This window comes from Condylura cristata, unplaced genomic scaffold, assembly GCF_000260355.1.
Source record: "Condylura cristata isolate star-nosed mole 26May11 unplaced genomic scaffold, ConCri1.0 scaffold00026, whole genome shotgun sequence".
NCBI classification, from domain to species: Eukaryota; Metazoa; Chordata; class Mammalia; order Eulipotyphla; family Talpidae; genus Condylura; species Condylura cristata.
In genome coordinates, this window is record NW_004567127.1 from 18769582 (window position 1) to 18783377 (window position 13796).

The following is a 13796-nucleotide window of genomic DNA, read 5'->3' on the forward strand; positions in this document are numbered from 1 at the left end:
GAGGCCGGTGTCCTAGATGCCAGTGTCAAGGACTGATTCAGGTGTGCTCTCTTTCAGCATGGGAGAATCCTCCACTACAGCAACCCGCTCATCGTCTTCCTGTTCCTGTTGGCTTTCTCCACTGCGACGATCATGCAGGGCTTCCTGCTCAGCACCTTCTTCTCCAGGGCCAGCCTGGCAGCATCCTGCAGTGGCATCATCTACTTGACACTTTACCTGCCCCACGTCCTCTGCTTCGCCTGGCAGGAACACATGACGGGCAACCTGAAGATGGCTGTGGTGGGTGACTGGGCCACCCCAGCCTTGGTGTGGCTCCTCTGAGGGGTCTAGCACAGTTTTGGAGGGCTCACGACCCTATGAGGGTGTGCACTTTGCTTTTGGGGCATGGAAGATGGAAAGGCACAGGGGCAAAGTGGAGAAATGGGGGTGGCTTCATCATGAGCCACCTAAGGGCTCTTCCTTACCAAAACTCCTTGATTAGTTGAGCCTGGAAAGAATTGTAAACCAGTTCAGTTCCTGGGTCCCTTTGTGTGTGCCCAAGAGAACAGCTAGGTCCATTTCACTCGATTTTCTTTTTGTAGTGTTTGAGAAGACTCAGAAAGGAGAGACCTTGTCCCCTGTCCCCAACCGTTCTATCTAGAAAGTTGTTTCCATAAATGAAAAGTTTATGTTTCTCTCCAAAGGAACTTGAATCTGGGTATCTACAAGTATCTTCATCACATCTGGGGTCGCAGTGGGAATTTCCCTACCTTACCTGTGTTCTTCCAAGGTTGGACACATGAATAAATTAACTCATAGATTAATAGGAGGAAAGGCCCAAATTTAATAACATATGAGTGGTGAATGTGCAGTTTTAAATTCTAAAGAATACCAGAGGGATATTTATGCTCCATTTAAGCATTTAGGACATCAAGAAGGCAAGGATGAGGTGGTGGGATCTTCACATGGCTGGCAAGAAGGGGGGACCTTATTCCTACGCTGAAATTAAAGACGAGCTTCTTAGATAGAGAAGCTTGCTCACTGATAAGCCTATATTTGGATAACACCCCTCACTACCACCAGGTTACATTCTTCTAGGTCATAAAAGAGGGACCAGCAATCACTTCACTGATTACGAAAAAGGCAGAAGCTTAGGAGTGATGATCCCTTTTTTGATTAGGAAGGGATAAGGAATTAGGCAAGGACAGAAGCTCCTCAGCCTCGGGAATTTCATTACTCTCAGCTCAAAATACTCTGCATGCCAGAGAGTTTTGAGGAGACAGGTTCTGAGAACTCAGGAGTGTCTGATTTGGGCACCTTCACATGCTATACCACTGTATGCACAAAGGGGTGCAAAAATGAGCCAGTCTTACATCAGACCTTTTCAAGAAGAAGACTCCAGGAACGGACTTGACTGCCTGTGAGCTCTGTTAGTTCAGGACTTCCAAGCTAACATCACTGTCTTTTTCACTAATTGTTTACAACACAGCCATTTCCCTCCATTTCTAAACCAGGCCAAACAGCTTCTAGGCCTTGCAGGGTACAGTTTTCTTTACCTGGCATGATCTCTCTGTACAGTTTTTATGTAAGAGGATCAAGAAGGAACCACTACCTACCTCTCACTGGGAAAGAACTAAGGTCTGCGTGGTTCTCATGACTCAACTTAGTTGGTATCAGAGCCAGGAAATCATTGTTAAATAAGAAATTGCTGCCATTTATAGCAGCCAATTTTCTAAAATGATCACAATGAGCCAGTGGTAAGAAATCCTATGACTCCCTCTGTGAGCTGAGCCAGGCTATGCTGGCGCAGTGGGTGGAGGGATGGGGCTGTTTGGCCACAGCTGGCTTCATGGGCATGTGGACCCTCCAAGAAGCTATCGTCTTGGGGGGCACATACTACATTTCCAATGACAGGGCTTCTTAATGGCTATGTCCATGAGTGTTTCTCTTCAAACTTGAATCTGGATCTCTCTACAAATGTCTTTATCATGTTTGGAGCCATGTGGGGAATTTCCCACCCATGGGATTGGTGCGAATCCAGCACAGTTGGTGCCAGAAATAGGCCTCACATGACTGCAGAGATCCTTCAGCTCCTTTTGACGTGACCATTATTCCTTCTTTTGGTCACCTTGGAATTGATCTGGGCTGAAACATTTTCACTGTTTTTTGTGAACAGGTAGCTAAGGAAACCCTTCCTTCTGCAGGGAGACCCTCTGACTTCCACCGAGAACTTACAGGGAGGCCTTTGAGCAGACAAAATGAGAGTAGCCATCCTCCTATGTGCTCAAGTGCTTTCTGCTCTGGGAAAACCACCTGTAGGGACTTGTCGACGCTTCCTCTTCAGACTTCCTTCTGCACACTTGTTCAGTTGACTTGTTCCCTCCTCAGGAACCTAAGAAAAGAAAATGATCCTCCCCAGTCTAGAGGTGGGAAAAGCTAATAGTCAACATAATCTAAGGAAGCTGTGAGACCTAGCAGGACACGGGGCCATCCACTCTCTGGCCTCCCCTGCTCTAGGACGCTGAAGAGTGTGGACACAGCTAATGGGACTCACAGAACTGAACAACTTTGTGGCTTTTTCCTACCAAAACTATGGGGTCGTAAGAAAGAAGTGGGCAAGGGGGCCAGGGAGGAAGGTAAGCCCAAGGACCTTCCGTGTGGCAGGATGTGTGATGTTTTCGTCCCCATTTCATATAGAGTATGTTTCGTGGAATAGGGGTGAGTGGTCTAGCGGGTGATGACAGGGATCCTGAGATCAGAGAGACATTTCCAGAATTCTCTTCCTGCGTGAAGGTTGCCTTAACCAAACCCCTCCCTTGGTGGCTTATACATGAACTCTATGTTGACCATTTTCCTTTTCTTTTTTTGGCCTCTCTACCTGAAGTTTGGGCATCTGGGTGTTGTGGCGATTAAAAGACACTCTGCCCATTTGTTGCACCCTCTCTGCCCCCCTGCAGAACCTGCTGTCTCCTGTGGCATTTGGCTTTGGCACTGAGTACCTGGTTCGCTTCGAGGAGCAAGGCCTGGGCCTGCAGTGGGACAATATTGGGAACAGCCCCATGGAAGGGGATGAGTTCAGTTTCCTGATGTCCATGCAGATGATGCTCCTTGATGCAGCTCTGTATGGTCTTCTTGCCTGGTACCTGGATCAGGTGTTTCCAGGTAAGGAACACCTTTCCACAGGGTAAAAGTATTTGCTTCTTCAGCTCCCAGCCCTTTCTTTCTCATTTTGTTTAAATCTCATTCTTTTCTCCTTGGTATGAATCTGAGCTCTCAGAACTAGCATTTGAAATTTAAATCCATGAGTCAAATGTCCATCCGTAATGCAGTTAACTTATTTTAAAGCAGTCCCAGGATCTGACCCTTATCACTATCTGTTTCAGCTTCCCCAGTCCAAGCCTCTTTCTTCCACCATCTTCTCCTGCGAGCCTGTTTTCCACACTGTATTCAGAGACCCTTTGGAATCTAGGTTAAATGGCTCCAACCCTGCTGTTCAAATCCCTCCAGTATTGAGTTTTCTGCTTGTTCAGTGTGAAAGCTAGCACCCAGCCCTGGCATGCAAGATGAGCCATTATTGGTCCCAGCTGTCTTCCTCCCCTCCTGGCCTTCCCTTCTCCCCATGTTTTTCTGCCCCAGCCACTCTAGCCTCCTTAGTGACTATCGATATGTTAAGACATTCTTCCTCAGGACCTTTGCACCTGCGGTTCACTGCCTGGAGCTTGCACTCATGTACACACACACACACGTGAGCGTGTCCCTGCAGACTTGCTTCCTTACTTTGTTCAGACCTCTATAATCAGCTGCCCCCTGTCACTAGCATCTTTTCAGAATAAAAATATCTAAATGTTTATTCCTTTATAACTACCATTCCTTCGGGGCTTCTGTCCTGCTATCCTACTTCATTTTTGAAACATCACCATCTGGCATGATGTATCTTTCCATGCCAGTGCACTGACTCTCTGCCCTTAGTGAAAGATGGGCCCATGGTCCACTGTGCTCACTGTCAATGTGTTAGTGCTCAGAATAGTGCCTGACTTTTGGAAGATGCTGAAACCTGATCTGCAGCATAGAAAGTCAGTTCCCAAATCAAAATCCGTTATTTGCACAGTTTAGCATTGCCTTTGTTGAAATCAAACTTTCCTTCAAGTTATTGTTTCCTAATAGCTAGAGACGTCTTGCTTCTGTGTGAAGGGCCTCAAGCCAACCACCCACCACATTGCGCTATGGCAGCTGGGACCTAGTCTTGGTACCATGAACTAGGAGCAGGCGTCGGGGGCGGGGGGGACGAGGAGAATGAGGCTGGGCCAGGTACTTGGGGAGTCCAGATGAACTCAGGCTTTCAGGTCATTTCAGGGCAGACTTTTGTCAGCAGAAATATAGAGACAGCATCCCTGGTGCAGGAGAAAGGTTGCTAGGCTGGGTCAGGAGAGCTGGCTCTGGACCCTAGCTGTTGACTATATTAGTTTCTACGGCTGCCATAACAAAGAGCCACAGCGAGAGTGAAAACAGCAGAAATGCTCTGTCTCACAGTTCTGGACGAGGAAGCCCCAAACCAAGGTGTTGGCAGAATCACACTCTCTCAGAAACCTGTAGGCGGTGATGGATCCTCTCTTGTCTCTGTCTAGTTCTTGATGGCTTTTCATGGTCTTTGATGTTCGTGGCGACACATCCCTCATGTCCTCTGTATCGTTCTCCTGTGTGCCTATCTCTACACAGTCCCCTTCTGATAAGGACACCAGTCTTACTAGATAGAGACCACCCATTCCAGTGTAACATACTCTTCACTCTCTGATCCCATCTACAAAGACAGTTTCCAAATACACCACCTGCTGTGGTGCCAAGGGGTGGAACACTGGCGTCTTCCTGCTATCGCTTCCAATACTGAATGTGTCTTTCTCCCAACACCAGCCCTTTCTCTGGTACCAGATGGGTATCCAGCACTTGGACTTAATTCTGACAGTAACTGCCTAGAATCAGGGCCCTCCCTACAGCTCAGTTCTGCAAGACTGCTTCCCCTTCAGATGCCTGTCACAGAGGCGGGGCCCATACTTGTCCAGCTGATCTTAAGTTGGAGGATTCTCACAACTGCTCCTCATGTTCAGTAATTCACTGGAACAGCTCACAGAAATCAGGGAAGTGGTCTACTTAACAATTACATCTTTATAATAAAGAATACAGCTCAGGAACAGCTGAATGAATGGGTGAGGTGGGCACAGAGCTTCTACACCCCTCTGGGGCCCTAGCCTCCTAACACCTCCCTAGGCTCTCCATCCTAGAGGTCCCCAGAATCTCATTGTTCAAGAGCTTTTATAACCCAGTCTCCAGCCTCCTCCCATTCTCTCTTGATGTGCTTGGTTTTTCTGGTGACTGCCCCCCTTAGGAAGTATCTAGGGACCCAGACTGTGAGTCACCTCATTAACATAAGCTCAGTTATGGTGGAGAAAGGGCTTCAGATGAACAATAAAAAGCACTCCTAATATCAGGAAATTGCAAGGGTGTTAGGACTTTTGTGCCAGGAGCTGGGAGTAAAGATGCAGTGTATTTTACAGTAGTCCATACCTAAGAATATGCTTTTTGGGAGAAGGTTGCAGGCAGCACACAATCGATCCCAAAATAGGGACTTTGAACAATATACTTGCCCTTGCTCAGCTGCAGGAACTTTTTTATTTGGGTCCTTGGAAGAAGATATAAATTAAAAATTACTTGGATTTGGGGCCCTCCTTGGTGGCACAGCGGGTTAAAGCACAGCACTAAGAAGTTAAAGCCACTTCTGCATGAGTTCAATCCCCACCTGCCCTGGAGGTGACCCACTTGGCGTGGGCAGACCTCTCCTGACACAGCCGCTGCTCCCCTCAGCAGTGTACTATTCTGCTGTTCTGCTCCCCACTCTGTCTCTGGTGAATCCTCTCACCACCCCTGCACCTCCGGCTTATACCCCAGTTCTGTATGCACAAATAAATAAATCTTTTTTAAAAAATTACTTGGATTTAACATTAGATGCATACATAATTCAATACCTTATTTTAATGGAACTAAACCTTTAATTTATTCAACTGATCAGCACCTGTCAGGTGATAGCAGATAGTGACAGCAAAACAGACTCAGCCCTTGAGCAACTTACAGATTAGCATAGACCATGAAACAGGATAACTATTAAATAAGCCAAGAGAGTGTCCTAGAAGAAACAACCTTTTAAGGGAGTAAGATTTGTTAAGAGAAGTAGACTGAAAATTTGGGGATCTTCTTGAATGCCACACATACCCAGTAGACTGGGTGGGCTACCATCCGAAGTTACCCATGTTGGAATTTCCACACCTCTACTTAATTCACTGTGACCTTGGCAGCGGATTCTAACTCTGTGTACCTTAGTTTCTTTATCCACCAAAATAAAAATATTAACTGTCCCTTAGGTTGCTTTGGGGAGTCAGTGATTTAACACATGGAAAGGGCTGACAGTAATGCCTGCCACAAAAGCACCCAAAAGTCTTAGTGATCATCATCACTGGTATTACATGGTGACTGTTGAAAAGAGCATGATTTAATTCTTGAAAGAGATGCGTCCTTAGACAATGATGCCAATTTAGATTATCCATCTTGAGGTTACCAAAACCATGACTTTTTGAATTTAAAAATTTCAGAAGGAATGGGCTCATGGTAGGATGTGAATAGCTAGCTGGGTAGTGGTTTGTGAATTTTAAAGACTTACAGTAATGATCTGATACATTTTAAATCTTGCAGAAATGTGGGAGGGCAGGGCCACCTAGGCTTTTTCTCTTGTCTATTTTAGGGGACTATGGAATCCCACTTCCTTGGTACTTCCTTCTGCAAGAGTCCTACTGGCTTGGTGGTGAAGGTGAGTTATCTTAAATTGTTTTTAAAAAAACTCTCAATGTTTGAAACTACTTCTTTGGCTATGCACAGAATGTGTGTGGCTCTTCTACCAAAGTGTATGGTTCCCAATTTATTACTTGCCTCCTGGCAGCTCTGCCATGGCATTTGGGGGTACAGCAGCACAGCCTCAGGGGCCACATATTGTGAATCATTAGACCAGGGTGATTAGCTGAGCACTGATAAGCCTTATGACCAGCATAACTTGAGCCCAGTGGATTAAATCACCCCAATCAAAGACCAGCCCAATTCAGGGTGCAAGTATTTTGCAATTTTTCAGATTATAGCAGAGACCCAGAGAATCAGGAAAGGACTTTTGCCTTTGTCTCCTGTTGCTTCTATCCTGCTTTTTGATGCCTCTCCACCTTTTCAAAACATAAATAAATTCATTCTCCCAAAGGAAAGTCTTACCTAGGGGCTGGGACAGTGCTGTGATCTTTAAGACAAAAACTCCTAGTCTCTCCTTGTCTTGATCTTTTCTGCGGCTGGGAAGAGTGCTGAAAGAACATTGCCCAGAATGGATCTTGGATAAAACTTAGCTTTCTTACTGAACAAGACAGGAGGCCAACAGAGAGTTCCAGACATGGGGGAAACCACAGACTCTTTTTGTGAGGTATCAGAAAGCAAAGACATTCCAGAGTTGAGGTCTAGGGGCTCCCCTGGAGCTAGGAGGTTCTGGAAGCAAAAGAAATACTTTCCAATCTGTTTGTTCCTCACCTACCTGCTCTTTGCTTTGTATTATTGGGCCTGAGCCAGGGTTTGTCCTTTAAGCACGGAGGTAGATGTTTGTTTTCTCTTGGGGATTAGCCTAGGGCCTTTAAAAGGCTTTGGGTGGGTTTCTTTCTTTCTCCTGCTTCAAACAAATAACACTTGGACAGCTCAGTAGTTTTCCATTATGTTGGTGGGTCTGCCTTGTCAATCTGTTAACTTTTACATTTCTACAATAATCAAGTTACAATCTGTCATAATTGGGGATTTTCAACATAAGAATATGTTCCTGGAATGTTTCTAACTTCAATGAACAGCACTTGTGAGCTTTTTTTTTTTTTCTCTACAATTTCAGCAGATACCTCTGATTCCAAAAAAATTTTAAGTGTGCATTTTCCAAAATGAATCACATATATTATTGCTGACAGAAGTCAAATATTTTTCACCTGTCCCACAGGCTAGACTGAAACAGATTCCTAAAGTTCTTTAAAATCAGAAAGGAGCTGAGTGTCTCCACCTATCCCCCACCCTCCCAAACCCTTCACAGATGCAGAAATGGAGCCCAAGACACTCAGTGTCTTGTCAAGTGCTCGCTGGTCACTTGGGTCAAATTCTGGATCCAGAACATAGATGACTTGGCTAGGAATTCACTCCAATGACTAGCAGTTTGGAAGAATATTCCTCCCTGTCATTTTATGGGAAAGGGCTATAGATTCTTGGGGGTGGTTGGAGGGGGAGGCATCTGAGGAGATATGAAAACTGTTCTTTATATCATACATAGTGTTATAACCAACAGTATCTCAAGTTTTAAAAACTACCCTTCAGGAAGCAAAATTTAGAAGTATCAGAGGCAGCGGGGTCCCAGTTACTGGATACCCACCACACATCCCGCAAATGTGTGATGTGGACAGAGAGGCCTGGTTAGCTGCTGCTTTAAAAACCTCACCCTGCGCATGTGTGCACTTGAGCCTTGAGATGCTTGGCGTCTGCAGTTTCCTCCTCCCTTGCTTTCCTCTCTGGCTGGCTCGCTCTTCTGCTCCTCTTCCCTTTCCAGGATGTCCTGAGGTCCTTTTAAACCAAATGACAAGTTTACCCCCCAAAAAAACCCTTATGTGTGTATGTGCGTGTACTCATGATAGGAGAATGTGTGTTGACACGACACTTTCCAATTTATGTAGGCCTATACTTAAACCAAGCTGAACTCTGCTGTTAACCCCCCAATATCTGAATCTCCATAGAGGTGGCTTTCTCAGCTAAGTCTTTCCTAGGTCTGTAATTTGAGCTGGCTGAATGGCATAGCACCTCGAATGGACTTTTTCTCAAGGTTCACCTTGACTTTAACATGCATTAGACTGGAAGTGAAAGCCTAACCCCATTGTAGATTCAATCCTGGTTTAGTTAGCTTTCTGTTTTTAAATCATGAGTTCAGACATTGTGGGCCCCTCCTGACATATTAAGAGGGTGAGGTAAAACTCCGGTTACAAAACACCCTGAGCTTAGCGAAGATTGCACAACCGTCCATCTGGGAGGCACCACTGGCCACTCTCAGAACACTGCTCAGCCTTGTAGTTCAGGGGCTGGCAGGGCCTGGCTCGGGGCTGGCTTTGGGGAATGCTGACTTGGCCTTCTGAAGGAACTGTGTTTCCCATTTATGGTAGAAGCCTCTGCCCCTCTTCTCTCCTCCTTTCCTACCTTTACTGAGTCTCAGCTCTCACCAAGAGAGTAACACTGACTTCTGGTTGATGCAGGGTGTTCAACCAGAGAAGAAAGTGCTCTGGAAAAGACTGAACCAGTAACAGAGGAGATGGAGGAGGACCCAGAACACCCACAGGGAAGAAATGGTAAAAACCCGAGTAGAGAAGATGTGGGGTGAAACTCTGAACACCGCAAAGTTCCAGAACAAAGCAGCTTGGGGTTGGGGTGACGGGAAGCCCAGGAAGTAAATTTTCCATAGACAAGGGTTAAACCCAAGAGCTTCTCAAGAGTCCAGCTGCACGTGTGCAGAATGAATGGTCCAGCCAGACATTAACACATATTTCCTGGAGAAAGCAAATCCAAAGTATGTTGTGTGTTTGTGCCCTTGTTAGGCAAATCCCAAGTGAATTGAAGAAATGTGCTGACTTCCGAGGATTTAGCAAGAACAATAACTTGGGTCACTGAGACTTAAAGCGGATATGAGCTATAAGGAAAGACAAAAATAAAAGCTTCTGTGCACACGGGGAACAGGTCTAGAGGAGCTGACGGCTCTTCACTCACAGTTTACAAAGCTAGCAGTCCATTCACTCAGGCCATCAGCTGCCTTTCCTGACCATGAAAGTTACCTAATAATTCCTGAACAAGTGCTCTAGACTTTCAATGTCTCCTTGGCTTTTGCTGCCCTCAGTCCCCAGTCTCTCCTCCCCAAGCATCTGTCTTTCACTGTGGATTCTGAAATGTTCTTGTTGTCTTCACTTGGGGCTTACAGAGGCAGCGTGGCCTCTGGACTTTGCCTGACATGGCGCGAAAAGGGTCAGCCTCCACACCTCTGGCCAGTCCAGGTGCCATTTCACAGAGCTGAGGTCAGTGACCCCAGACACCTCAGAAAGCACATTTGCAGTCAACAGTGCTTTTGGGAAGACTCTCCTCAGAATGGAATTCCAAAGCCAAAATCAGGGTTTTGTGGGCTGGTTCCATTGCAGTTACAGGTGAGGCTGAGAGCCAGTGATAAAAGAAGCATTGGGATGTTTTCAACAGGGACCAAGTGAGCTACAATATTAAGATAACAAGTTAATAGTGCTCTGGAGTGTGAACTAAAGCAGGGAATGACTGGGAACCAGGAGAAAGAAGACACTATGTTAGTGGGGTAAGGGGGTAGAAAAGTGGAGGGGTAGCGTGAGGAACTGTGATGAGGAAGAGTGGACTCTCCCACCCAAGTAGTTGGAGAAACTCAGGAGTTTTAAGGAGCAAGAATTCAAGTTTCGTAAAAGTTGACTCTAAGATCAGAACCAAATCTAAGAGTCCAAGAGAAAGGCAGTCCCAGGAATGGACTTGGGAGAGTCTACAGGAAGAGGAGGAGGGGCCAAAAACCATAAGGAAACACCATACAGACCCTTGGAAATGAGGTCTTGGGACTGAGGGTGGAGCAAAGGGCTCATTTTCCATATCGATCTGTGAGTGTTGGTCGAGCCCCAGCTCTGCTACGTGAACCATGTGCCCTTGACTGAACACTTACATTTCCTCATTTGTAGACATGAATGTAATAATACCTGTCTCCCACCTCCAGCACTATCACCGGGTCAAGTGGTGGTGGGGGAATCCATATAAAACACCCCAATCAATGTCAAGTACATAGCAACTGCTCAATAAACATTAGATACTGTTATATACATTACCATTCTGTAGTGGTCTTTTCAGAGACCACTGTAGCTGAAGTTGAAGGGTAGAAGACAATGGATTGAAGAAACAACTTCCAACAGGTCTATTAAGGAAGCTTTGCTTCACGTTCATTCTTTTCTCCCCTAGACTCCTTCTTTGAGCGTGAGCTCCCAGGCTCCAGTCCCGGGATATGTGTAAAGAATCTAGTAAAGACTTTTGAGCCCTACGGCAGGCCAGCTGTGGACCACCTTAACATCACTTTCTACGAGAACCAAATCACCGCATTCCTCGGTCACAATGGAGCAGGGAAAACTACCACTCTGTGAGTCTTTGACCAGTGGAGTCTGGCATCTTTGGGTTATAGTCTTCTATTGTGCTGAGTTTAATGACAAAACATTACTCTGTATCTGTGTCCTAAGAATGTGTAAAGCGCACTGCAGAAATCAAAGCTCGAAGACACATAGTTTTATTAAATGTGCACCAGAAGTTGGAGAGGCAGGTTAAAGTAAGTTTATTCCCCTTTTACGTGTCAAGGACAGCAACCTTCCCGAGGTCACCAAGTTGTAAAGGTTCATAGGGTCAAGAGCCAAGTCCTGCCTCAGTGGCCTCTTATCTCTGACATTGCGAGCCCCCCTCCCACCCACCCTCTCCAGGGTTGCACGGGGACAGGGGGATAAAGTAAGTCATGGCCGCCACCATCCCTGCCCAGTGGGGAGACACTACTCATTTCACAGAGCATTCCCTTCCTACTTATGAGGGCTGATGGTCGTTCCAGAGAAAATTAAAAGGATACAGTCTCTAGGGAAGTCCTCTGGGGTAAGAACAAGCGATTGAAAGCCAAGTTCAAGGATATTGAAGGCTCAACTCAGGAAACTCCCAGGCTTTTCTAAGGGACATAGGCGCCATCTGCTGAGAAAGGGATCACAGTGGGGGGGAGGTTTCCCAAGTTGCAGCCAGAGTACCCTCTCAAGGGGCAGGAAACCCTGGTGATACACAGGCTTCCAGTCCTTTGGCTTCATGCAGGCCCCAGGAAGGAATAGCAGTGTACACCCTGCCCTGGAATGTTCTCTGAGGGTGGTTCGTGTGAATGGAATGTAGGGCCAGTGCCATTCTATTTGGTTCTGTTTCCCTCTAGCGGCTGATGAACAGAAATTTCATCTCCTAAGTACAAGTTCACATGGCCTGGACAGCGCTGGGTGGGGCAGCACAGGCCAGTCTGATTTCTCTCCTTGCTAACTAATATGGTCAGAGTCCAAAGTTCCATCCAGGACCCCGGGGCTTCTCAAAGACAAACACATTATCTCATTGACCTGGAAATTAAACACCGCTGAGTATTGAAACACGATGTTTAATAAAATAGTAATAGGATTTTTGAGTCTTGCTGTATGCAGCAGTCCTATGTGCTTCACAGATTAACTCAGTTAATACTCCCCACAGCCCACGGCCCCCGCAAGGTAGGAGTCCTTTTTTCTCATTTTACCAAAAAAAAAAAAAAAAATCCAACATTGCCAGTGAACATGTTATACATTGGACCCAAAGATGATATGATTGGTGGTAATTTCCATGTCTGCCTTTAACCAGTTACGCCACAAATTCATATTGCAGGCCTGGGCTGCTGAACCATCACTAAGATCTCCCCTGTGCTTTGTAATGGGGACTCAGGCTAAGCATGACCCTTGCACACAACACCTGTTATTGAACCCCCAGAAAGCCAGGGGCTGTGATGGCTGCGTAGGGGCGGGACCTTTGGCCCTAGATGAATATTCTGTAGTTGGGACTCAGCAGACCCACCTGGGAGCCCTAGGAATGAAGTACAGGCAGGCAAGGAAGACACATGTGGTCCAGGCATCAGGGCCCACATGGTGGGAAGCCCGGTAGGTCCCCACAGCTAGCAAAGGCTTGGCTTCAACTGGCAGGGACTGTGAGGGTCCTCACCCATCCTGGGCAGGGGCTGCCGTTCCAATGGGCTCCTGTAGCCCATCTAGCTGCGACTCATTCCCCTCTGGCAGGTCCATCCTGACGGGCCTGTTGCCACCAACGTCAGGGACTGTGCTCATCGGGGGAAAGGACATCGAAACCAGCTTGGGTGCCATCCGGCCGCGCCTTGGCATGTGTCCACAGCACAACGTCCTGTTCCAACAGTAAGTAGCACAGGAATGGAGACCTTTCCTGGCTCCAGCCTTCGCCCGCCCCCAAGCCCAGCCCGGGGCTGCCAGATCTGGGGGTAGGATATTCCTGTGGTGGTGTTCCCAACTGCAGGACCTTTATCCTGTTGGTCGTAAGAAAACCCTGTGCCTGTTGCCACTGAGGGCTGTGGTCTCTCCTCAGAGAACCATGCACCTTCTCTCTGATACGGGCTGATGCTAGAGCCACTTGCTCAACCCCAAAGTTCTCTATCCTGGGACCAAGTGACAGGACCATTGTTCCTTTCCCCTCTTAAGCCACTAGTTTAAAAAAAACCAACTGTTCAGGAGGCTTTCCATCATTAACTTTTGTTACTTAGCTGAAGAAAGGAAGGAAGGAAGAAACAGAGGGAGGGAGGAAAGAGGGAGGGAATAAAGATTAAAACAAGAAAGTAAAATCACCTATAATTCTTCACCCAGAGATCACCACTGTTAACACCTTGATATATAACTTTTCAGAACTTTCTCCTATGCACATATAAATATATGTGTGTGATTTAAAAATGACAAAGGAGGGCAAAATTATGCATACAGTTTTATAACCTACCACTTTTAAAAATGTGGTCACTTTTTAAAAAATTTTATAATAGTTTATTTTTACATATTTTTGTGCATTTTTCCATCTCAGTTTTAATCCCCCTGGGCTTCCCATCACCAAATCACCCGTGTGCCATCACCATATCC

General features: G+C 46.4%; 1 protein-coding gene across 1 annotated transcript in view; it reads left to right on the forward strand.

Annotated features, from left to right (window-relative positions):
- Positions 1–13796, forward strand: part of ABCA4 (ATP-binding cassette, sub-family A (ABC1), member 4) — a 129074-nt gene that overhangs the window by 62180 nt on the left and 53098 nt on the right. Inside the window, 6 exon segments of the mRNA XM_012730028.1 lie at positions 58–279; positions 2937–3141; positions 6767–6832; positions 9324–9416; positions 11077–11251; positions 12939–13070. Of these exon segments, the coding sequence (XP_012585482.1) occupies positions 58–279; positions 2937–3141; positions 6767–6832; positions 9324–9416; positions 11077–11251; positions 12939–13070 (893 nt within the window).